The 11,782-nt window shown below is 30.1% G+C and overlaps 1 protein-coding gene across 1 annotated transcript; it reads left to right on the top strand.

The window, feature by feature from the left end:
* Window positions 1–477: 477 nt before the first annotated feature.
* On the top strand, window positions 478–5,302 carry LOC112509534 (short-chain dehydrogenase TIC 32, chloroplastic). Its single transcript, XM_025114536.1, has 7 exons — window positions 478–673; window positions 2,170–2,401; window positions 2,509–2,588; window positions 4,186–4,339; window positions 4,471–4,549; window positions 4,657–4,744; window positions 4,902–5,302. Exons 1-7 carry the CDS (start codon window positions 496–498, stop codon window positions 5,123–5,125), a joined length of 1,035 nt encoding a protein of 344 aa, XP_024970304.1. The 5' UTR covers window positions 478–495; the 3' UTR covers window positions 5,126–5,302.
* Window positions 5,303–11,782: the final 6,480 nt, after the last annotated feature.

Here is an 11,782-nt window from a genome sequence, read left to right as displayed (position 1 = left end):
GTTGGTGCATGGCCTAACACAATTTCATTATTTCCTCATAACATTTTTTCTTTTTCTCTCGAATTAAATAAATCCAGTATATTTTATTATCAGTATAATTTGCTATCTAAAATGCCAGTATAATCTGCTATTCGGTTAATTGATACAGTGAAAAAAAACCAGAATCAAAACTTACCTTATTCCAGTGTGACTCTAAAAAAGGTATGAATGGAGTTTGGTAAGTTATGTTATGTGGGATGCCACGACGCACGCATGTTTGATGAAAGTGAGTCGGAAGACGATAGAAGACAATAATAATGAACAAGTGGAAAGAAAACCAACATTATGAATCATTTGCTTCGTTTTCAAATAACTCATCTAAGCAATAAAGCCTCCAAGACAAGTCAAATATTTGACTTGCCCTCTCTCTCTCTCTCTCTATCTTATTGGTGAAGACCACCAGCTTATGGTGGACCATGGTGTAGGAGAATGTTGAAACTCACCATATATATTTGTATGTGTGTTTTAATATTGGTGTGGAAGGTTGTGATAAGGTGTAAGCCAGACATGAAGGGAACTGTGAGGTACTTGGCTGGGATCGCAGGTCAAAGCGGGTATGGATCTAAGTCAACTGCTGAACAAGTTACGGAACACTGTTCTTCCCTTCCTCCTAATCTCACTGCTATCGTCACTGGTATTTTTCTTTCGTTTCTTCTCTCTCCTTCCATGGCTAACATTCATTACATACATACATGCATACATACATACATACAGAGGCGGTTTCAGACCTAAAGACGTTCGACTTACGATAAGTGTGAGAAGAGCTAAAACACATGTGATACAATGGCAAACACATTGTGTTGAGCAGCCATCGCACGGTCGAGTTTTCATGCTACAGACCAAGTCGGACGCGTCCTTTTGGATCCATTCAATCGTTTCTGATTTTACCTTTAGAATGATTGGATGTGATCTGACCTTCTCACACTTCTCGCAAGTGGATTGTCTTCTCACATGATCCTATATCTATATCTATATCTATATCTATATCTATATATATATATATATACACACGTACACACATATGTATGTATGAGAAGCAATGCAAATCTTCCTCTGATCTCTTCTTGCTATTGATTATCGTTCATGAAATCATGGCATGATTTGGAATTTCCAAGTTAGAATCTGAATTCACGTTTCCGGATTTGATTTGTTTTTCAGTAAGTTGTTACTGTTTGATTCGTCTGCTGATGTAGTTATCGTTCGATTTCAAAATGGTTTGATTTCAAAACTTAGTTATGGAATGACAATTTTTTTTTGATTAACCTGGATATTCAACCCGTTATGCGAGCCGACTAATCCCAGGACGAACATCTGCTTTGCAGATAGCCTAAAGTCACCGCATTTAAACCTTCGTGGCCATAAATGGACTTTTATTTATCCTTGGATTTGAACCTTTGACCTCCTGATACTTTTGACCTTTGAAGCCAAGCTCAAACCAATCAAACACTACCCTTATGGTTAGTTATGGACTGACAATTGAAATCAAAATTTCATGAGATGAAATATTGTTTGAATGATAGAGAAGAATGTGGTAGGGTTTGAGGGAATTATGAGGATGGAGGAGGTGCCACTGATGCTTTGTGACAAAAATTCCAAAACCACATAATTTCTCACCCAAATCCAACCACTAAAAGAATATCTGCATGGTGATGACATATTTATTTTAAAGAAATAAGGATATATATATATATATATGTATGTATATATATATATATATATATGTATATATATATATATATAATAAATTTATAAAAAAGAAAATGGGACCCACCTCATTTCCATGTTGAGCAAAAAATGGTTTTGTCTTTCATGAATAACTTTTTTCATTGGTTGACACAATATCACTGCTTTCCAGACAATCCCCATGACAAAATCACAATCATGTTCTCCCTTTTATAATTCTTTTTCTTACATATTTCCTTTTCTAAGTTTACGTTGTTTTCACCATCTTTTATATATATATATATTCTTGTATTAATGGTTTTATTTTTGTGTTTTGTAGTAGAAAAATTATATTATTTGATTTTAGAGAAAAATTATTCCAAAAGAAAACATTAATTAATGTACAATATTTGTTTTATGGATAACAATATGTGTATTAATCTAATTGTTTTGTATTTTTAATTAAAGGGGCTACATCTGGAATTGGTGCTGAGACAGCCCGCGTGTTGGCAAAGAGAGGCGTGAGGATTGTGATCCCGGCAAGAGATCTACGGAAAGCAGCACAAGTGAAAGAAAATATACAAAAAGAACACCCGAAAGCAGAGATCATAATTCTAGAGATTGATTTAAGTTCATTTGCTTCTATCAAAAAATTCTGTTCAGAATTTTTGTTTCTCGGGCTACCTCTTAATATTCTCATGTAAGGTTTTGCATGCATGTTTGTTTGAGTATGCAAATTTTGAAAATTCTTGATATTTGTGTATATATGCTACTAATTATGGATACATGTTCTTTTTTTCTTTATAGAAATAATGCAGGAAAATTTTCTCAGAAATTGGAGTTCTCAGAGGACAAATTTGAGATGACTTTTGCTACAAATTATTTGGGTAACCTCTTCATTCAATACCCATAAATACAACTGTTAAAAGCTCTTTACGTATAATGTTTCCCTCCAAAAATTATCGTATAAAATTATATTTATATATTATATACATTTTTTCAATAAATATAATATAAGCTTTATATATGTGGATCCATATATAAACATAGTATATATCTAATTAAAGGGTTGACTTATGGTGAAAAGGGAAGTTACCGTGCAAAACCTAATAACAGATCTCCACCTTTAGATCAATCACAATTGAATGTCAATACTAATAAAGTGCATCGATATGCAGCGGATCAATTCCCTTCTAAAGTGCAGTATATAAGAGTTGGCATGAGATTAAAAGTGATCGATAATTCATATATCTTCTTATGATTCCATCATAATTTTCATTCTCACATGATCATTCATCTTTAGTTAAATATGCTTAAATGATTCATTCTTATAATAAGAATGTATTTAACATCTGATCTGATTCAACTTTAGTGACATTTGTGTATCGTACCGTGTCATCACCAAATATAGGTATTTATAAAATATTAGTGGCATTGATTATGATTGATAAAATCGATGGATTTTACATCAAATAACATTTTAGGTTTTTGATTGATGATTAAATTATTAATATTATATATATATATATATATATATATATAACAATATTTTATATTTGTTTTAAAAAAGTAAAAGCAAGTAAATATGGAGAAATAGAGGTGAAAAGCAAAGGTCAACTAATGTCGCATCGATAGATAGTGGATGGGTTGATGCATTTCGACTGGTTCTCCAACCACTATTTCATTTAAAATATTAACAGTAAATTATATTTTTAGTTTTTTTTTTTCATTAATTTGATTTTTATTTTAAATTAATTGTAGTTTTGGTAATTATGGTTGCTATTTTAATTTATTTTATTTTTGGTCCCTCTAACTAACTCTAGTTAAAATGTTATGGGCCGTTTACCTAAACACTTATTCGGTAAGCACTTACCGGTAAAATTCAACATTACCGATTACTTACCGGATAAGATTTTATTCACTAAAACGCATTGTATGCAACAATTTATCTCGGTAAGCACCAACCGTAGTAAGAGTCTCCGTCCTCACTTACCGAGTAAGACTCTCGATTCTTGCCTTTGCTCTTACCGGGTAAGATTTTTAGTCATTGTCATATTCATCCGATAAATTAAAGTGATTTGGTAAACGCTTACCCGGGTAAACATTTGGTAAACGACACCTTAGTTAATTTAAGGGTATTTTGGTCATTTTATTTTGTTTGTCTTTTTCCTTTTTTTTTGCTTTACTATAATATAGAGTAAATTACGATTTTCGTCCGTGTGGTTTGTTAAATGGTTTCTATTTTCACCCCACTTTTCTCAAATATTAGAGCTGGGTAACAAAATAAAATGTGTAATTTTTAGAATGAGCTACAAGGGTGTTTCTATTTATCTTGAATAAAACGATTCAGAATGCTGTATATATTAGATCTGTTAACAATAAAATATAAGTTTATTTGGTACATTTGTACATATATGGCTTGAGTCGAAATTGCCTTTTTGATTAGAAATCATCTAATTATAATTTTTTTTTTGATCTAAATAGGTCATTTTCTATTAACGGAACTACTGTTAGAGAAAATGATAGAAACTGCAACGCAAACCGGAGTCCAAGGAAGAATAGTGAATGTTTCGTCGGTGATTCATGGTTGGGTGAATAAAGACCACTTCAGTTTCAACCGAATGCTCCAACCAAAATAGTATGTGCCAGATCTTTTTATCGTTTGCAATAAAGGTTCAATCATGCTCTAGGATTCAAGTTATATATAAGACTCTCGTCGTAATTTATGTCGTAGCTATTCGCGTTCTAATGTATGCACGTTTGATACAGTTATAACGCAACACGAGCATATGCCCAATCGAAGTTGGCCAACATAATGCATGCTAATGAAATTGCAAGACAAATTAAGGTACACGTGTTCCTAAACATGGTATTTATGTCACAACCCTTGATGCATGTAAATTATCGATCTTGATCTGATTCAGGTTTTTGTTTGATTTTGGGATCAAATGACAGGAAAGAAATGCAAATGTAACAATCAATGCAGTACATCCAGGGATAGTGAAGACTGGAATCATCAGGGATCACAAAGGCGTTATCACAGGTATGCTTCAATAACCACGCACAAATTTGTGTAGGTCCCACCCTGGCCCTATTTTATGTAGGATTTACTGGGTTGATTTTTTTAGATACTACTCAATCCGATCATGTTACAAGAAACACAAACATCAAACGCTAAAATCATCTTTGGTGTTTTCCAGATTCTCTGTTCTTCGTTGCTTCTAAGTTGTTGAAATCAACATCACAAGGCGCATCAACCACATGCTATGTAGCTCTGAACTCGAAAACAGAAGGGATGAGTGGGAGATATTTTGTAGATTGTAATGAGAGCCGTTGTTCAACGCTTGCGAATGATGATTCTGAAGCACACAAGCTATGGAAACAGACTCGGGCACTCATCCATAAACGACTACGAGCCAACTAAGATCTTGAAATTCTTTTAATTATCTGGTGTCGATCGAGCTATATATACTTTTATATATTATGCTCTCTGTATATGTGTAGATTTAGATGTATATTTTGAATCCTAACATGGGATTTGTCAAGACGAAAGATAAATTACAAAGGCAAGTCAAAATATGGCAAATTGTTGGAAATAAATATAATTATTTTCTAATACTGATAAGAGATGGTAATGTTGTGTTTATGTATGCAAATTTTCTAATTTTGTTTTTCATATTATTATCAGTTAAGTACATAAAATGATACATATGGTTGGGTTCACATGAGACCAAGAGTTTTTCGCGAGACCCGTAAGACCAATTTATGTTCATTGATCAACTTTATAAGCTAATGATCTAATGGTCTAAAGTTGCACGGTGGCAATTTTGTGATCATTAAGAAGTCTCATGGCGTTTATGAATGTTCAGATTGTCATATTGTAGATCTAATCCAAGGGTTGAGAATTGGTCTTACGGCTCTCATGAAAAACTCTTGGTCTCACATGATCCCAAGTCATGATACATATGTATCATCTATATTGGAATTAGAAATATATAAAAAAGGCAAAATTTACAAAATTGATTATATATATTACATATGTTTTTACGTTTATTTAAAAGTATGTTCGAGATGATATATAATTTGTTAACGATTGAACCTAAAAAATAAATAATATTTTAATATAAATCTAAAAGAGGAATAATTATCCCGTGAAAAGAGGAGAAAAAATTGAGAGGGACTCAAATCCCGTAATGTCATCATTATTGATGACTCAAAGACTCTTCCCCATTGTATGAAAAAAGCCGTAAGTTTTGTTAAACGAAATCGATTAAAGGTATGATTATTATGTAAAAGTTTCATTTTAATGATGAATCATAAGCCATAATTTTTACTTTAGAGTTTAAAAGGTTAATAACGTTGAGATTAGGGGTGTAGTAGGTTGGGTTGACTAGTTTATGACATTTGTATAACATAACATGTTCAATTTGTGTTCGTAATTGCCACAATTGTTCATATATGTCAATTTGTGTTCATATGGGTGTATACATGTCAAGCGGCTGGTTCAAATACTAACCAAGATTATCGTGTTAACTTTGTTAACCGATCTTGGTCGTTGATTTGAACATCCAACGGTTGTCATTTATTGAGACTAAAAATTTAATTATTTAATTACCATATTAATAAAAAATTAGGTTCATAATGGTTCAAAGGGTAGAATTGTAAAAAGTGAATGATCTTAACGTATCCTATTTTGTCAGTCTATTCTGTAACTTCTAATCAATAAAGAAACCGTCAATCTAATCGATCAATATCTTAAATCAGTAGCTAAAAATTAGGTTCATAATCTTCATCAAAACAATAGAGGATTTGGAAGGATTACCAGGCGACGGCATCCAGATAAGATTGAAACATGTGTGTGAACCTAATGAACAATGTGTGAACCTAATGAACAATTGAAAAATTAGGTTCATAATCTTCATCAAAACAATGTGTGAACCTAATGAACAATTGAAACATGTGTGTGAACCAAATGAACATATTGTGTGAACCAATTGAACACATATGTGCACGAGTGAACACATATGTGCATGAGTGAACACATATGTCGACGTTTGAGTGAACATGTGCGTGAACGGTTTGATCATTTTCTTCACTTTCGGAATTCGAATTCTGAATGTATTCGTAGACGCTTTTAGCTTTTTCATTCTCATTGTCGTGGATCTGTTTTACTCTATGATTATCCATATTACTCGGACTATAACGGAATCTTTACAAAAGGGACTTTTTGAAATTTACAATATCAAAACCATTGTAGGAAGAATGAAATGTAAAAATCAGTAAGATGAACAAATGTGAAACTTTACGTAATTATTACATGAAGATCAATTAGTGATATTTTAAGATTTGTAACTCCCAATTAAAATATTGGGGAGTTAGATAAAATGACAAATTACCTAAATATCCTTACACTTAATATGTGAGTTACATTTGAACCTAACTAAAAGATGGAACATGATTGGTTGATGTTGGTTAACATAGTTAACACAAAAAATGGGTTAGTATTTGAACCAACCTCTACATATCAATTTGTGTCATATATGTCAATTTGTGTTCATAATTACCAAGACACCCGCTTTGATTATTTATTTCACTTCCCGATCTCGAACTCCGACTGTCACTATAAACAATTTTAACCTTCTCAATATTGTCATGTTGTTTTCCAGTGTCTTTTATCCAAAATTGTTTGAATGATAACAAACACTTTACTAGTGAATCTCCTCCACCAATCACTATTTTAAAAATATTAAAAATGAAAGATCAATATTAAAAAATAAAAAAATCACAAGATAAATATTAAAAATGCAAAAGTTATGGGATTTTATGGATCTTGTAACTCCCAATTAATGATGTAGGAGTTACAAAAAAGAAAAGAAATTACTCATATACCCTTAACATTAAATTCTTAGATAGTGAAGAACCTAATACAAAGATGGATTGTAATTGGTCTAAAATGTTTGTAAAATTAACACAATAATTTGGGTTAACATTTAAACTAATCTCTCTCTCTCTCTTTCTCTCTCTCTCTCTCTCTCTCTCTCTCTATATATATATATATATAGGGGTGAATTCATTTGTTAACCCAATATATAGTGTTAACTTTGTAAACTCATCTCATCCATTGATCTTTAAAAATTTATGGTTGAGATCATTCATGATATAAAATTTAATTAATTATACAAAGAGGCAAGGTAACATAAGTGAACAATGTTTACAAAGGGTACATTGAAAAAAGATTTTAGTGATATGAGATTCAACTTGTTCACTCATGAAACATGCTTAAAGCCATATAAGTGTTATATCAACAAGCTTTTACGAACATTCTTATGTCAATTCATGTAAAACCGTTCATGAATGAACAAGTATTCATGGTTCATATGTACTCATTGTTCATGTTTTTTGATAAATATATTCGTGGTCCACCAATAAATACATTACTTTTTAATAGAAATAATGAGCTATCGTTCATCGATGAACACCATATGGTTAACAAAAGATCTTGAACACCTATGAACACCATATGGTTAACAAAAGATCTTGAATACCTATGAACACGACATGGTTATGAATACAATCGTACGAGTCACTCAAATACACTTTAAAAATACATTTTATTACGAGAATTGTGAACATTTTTTTGCGTTTTTTACGAATTTAGAACTTGGTATGTAAACCTCTCAACCTTGTTACATATTTTATAGTGTTTAGAGGCCAAAAAATACAAAAAAAAAGGGGGGTCAAAATCAACTAGTTAACGACTATATTGAAAAAAATGTCATTTTTCTGAATATTTTGGGCTGGGCCGGGCTGGTCCATAACCGGTTCCCGTCCCATCCCCATTTGAGCTATTTTTTTTTTATCCAAATCAGCCTGGAAGTGGCCCAACTTCTTACCTAAATAGATTCACTTGGTAATTTTGGGCCTCTTTGTATTAACCTTTAATTTAATTATTTAAATTATATTAAGATGTTTGATTTAAGTTTAATACGAAGGGTCTGTTTGATTTGTATAATTGTGTTTGAGGGATTTGGATTGCAATGTATTTGAAATCATTGGTATGTTTAATTTTTAGTATTTGGAATAGAATTGGATTCCACTATTTATAAATAATTAAATTACATTTTTATTAATCAATTATTACAAAACAAATATTTTGAACATTTTTTAAAACCTTATTTCATACAATCCTAAGAAATCCCTGAAATCCCGAACACTCCCATAGGATTTCAAAAATCCTATGTTTGTAATATTTCTATGAAATCCGGACAATCCAATAAACCAAACATGAGATTAGAATGAATTTAAAATTCCAAATCCTCCCAAATCTATCCCACTCTTGCAAACCAAACGGGACGTAAGAGATGGGTTTGGATTTGATTAATTAGACTAAACATGCGAATTAAAATTTATTACAAACAATGACAACGATATCCAACATTAGTTCACTCTCGATGATGATGTAAATACTTATCAGTGATCTCGTAAATGTAAAAAGATAAGACAAGCTCAAGTCGGGTATGGTTATCAACAAGCTCTGACAACCTTCGTTTTCACCTAATTAGACATTAGCCAAAATCAGTTCTTTAGCTAAATCTTAACTACAAGTGAAACAATGAACAAGCTCTCAACATCCCAAGCGTAATTAGCTTTAACGAATTAGAAAACAACGACTCAAATAATTAAGCTCATATGCTCGGCTTAATATCACTTTGATTATGAGATTTCAAGAACTCAAATTGAAAACTTTATTGAATTCAAAGAGTTCCATTGTCACTCTATCAAAGCCATAAGACAATTACGTATCTAATGTTTTGAATAACAAGTATTCATAGGACTGTTAACTAATCGGCCAATGTAATTAACATTCAAATGAAATTAACGGTTAACCTAGAAATCAAACAAATAAACTTGTCCCAAACCATTACAACGACATCTCAAAGTGGGAAAACATCAAAATCTAAAGTTAACTAATGTTGGAATAAATAAATTAGCCACACATAGCTAAACTAGGTCACCGGTTCAAAAGATTTTTAAAGATTTACCGAAAGAATAACGGAAGATTGATGAGAAATTTGTTGTCCTCGCCCAATCGATCGATCTCCTACCGTTTTCTCCAATCAAAACCCACGACATGTTGCTGTCTTCGCTCCCGCCCCAGAATACGTGCCTTACTGCTTCTCTCGATCCCTCGCTTCTGCTGTTTGTGGGCTGCTTGTTGTTGGGCTGGTTGTTGTTGGTGTTGGGCCTCTTCTGTTGGGCTACTTGTTGTTGGCCTAAGATCACTACTGTAGTGAATAAATTGACACTTTATCATTGGGACTTATCGCTCCCGATTACGAGCTAACTTATTCGAATTAAGACCAACTTAAAACCGACAGCGTCCGACTTAGGACTAGGTTTTCACCCATCTATATATAAAATTCTTTCAAAAACAATTTCACTTTTATTAAATTGTTTTAAATTAAGTATTCAAGAATAACATATTTATTAAAAATATGATATATTTTTTCAAGATAAATAATTTATTTATAAGAATATGGAACACTTATTATTTTTATAATTTAAAAAAAATACATTTTTAACATTTTTTTAATCAAAAGTTATTGATGTAAAATTTGTTTTACAAATCTTCTTAATAGGATGATATTAATAAACTATTAATTTTCTAATTAATTTAATTTATTTATTAAATAATATGTCAAGTCAAAAAAGTGTAAAAACAAATATGATATATTCTTTAAAAATACATTTTTTTAAAACATTTTCATTGAATCTTAACGAGATAAATTATGATTTACAGGTCTTCTTATTATATTAATGAATAGCATAGATTTTTTTAATTAATTTAATATATTTATCAAATAATACTTGAAGTTAAAAATTTTAAAAGTCCATGCTAAACATGGATAATGAAATAGCCTAGAAACCGAGTGACTTTTATCATCTCATCTTAATTCAGGTTAAAAAGTTATTCATTATTACTAAAAAAGTATTCGCATAATGCAGCGAAATACGTCTTTATTTTAGTATTTTATTTTATTTTTTGTCTTTGTTAATATAATACGGTTTATGTCTTTTTGAGAAATATATTGTTTTTACTTTTGAATAAAAATAAATTTGAAGATATCATAAAAATTTGAAAAAATATATCGGTATTAATATAAAATTAATTATTTAAAAGCTCTCTTTTTCTATACAATTTCTTTAATCCAACCTTTTATTATAATTTAATTCAGGTCTAATAACGAAGTAATTTATTTTTGACTTAACAGTATAATTTTTATAAAGATAATAATTATGTTAGAACTCAATAATTATTCTAATTATATTTTTGATTTTTTTATTTAAAATGAGGTGTTTATCCTATATATTTGATTATGTTTATCCTGTATTTGATTATGTTTATCTGCAGTTAATCATACGAATTCAAAAATAGAGCTTTAATAAGTTGTATTTACGCACAATTTATTTGTAATCTTAAATTTTAAGTGATATACATTAATAAACAATACTTCATGCATAAAAAAATGGTTTTTAAGAGTTTTTGTCAAATGCTTTATAATATAGTAAAGATTATAAGGTTATCGTTGGCTTAAATCTACATAAATTTCCTTACTATAATATTCTATTTTTTTTTTTTTTCTATTTATCAATATTTTTTAAATTATTTTCTGTTGTGAAATTATACATTGAAAAATTTACCAATTATCTATACTATATTATAAAGTATTTGACCAAAACTCTTAAAAATTATTTTTTATGCATTAAGTATTGTATATTGATGCAGATTACTTACAATTCAAGATTACAAGTAAACTATACACAAGTACAACTTATTAAAACTTCATATTTGAATTCGTGTAACTAACTGCAGATAAACATAATCAAATAAAGGATAAACATCTCATTTTAAAATATAAAAAATCTAAAATATAATTAGGATAATTATCAAGCTCTAACAAAATAATTAATTATTATCTTTATAAGAAAATTATATTATTAAACCAAATATAAATTACTTCATTATTGAACATAAATTAAATTATAATAAAAAAGTTTGGATTAAAAAATTGAATTAAGA

Source organism: Cynara cardunculus (assembly GCF_001531365.2).
Source record: "Cynara cardunculus var. scolymus isolate 2C chromosome LG 3, CcrdV1, whole genome shotgun sequence".
In the NCBI taxonomy this organism is placed as follows: domain Eukaryota; kingdom Viridiplantae; phylum Streptophyta; class Magnoliopsida; order Asterales; family Asteraceae; genus Cynara; species Cynara cardunculus.
The sequence above is the reverse complement of the archived record's forward strand: the minus strand, read 5'-3'. Positions and strand labels throughout refer to the sequence as shown.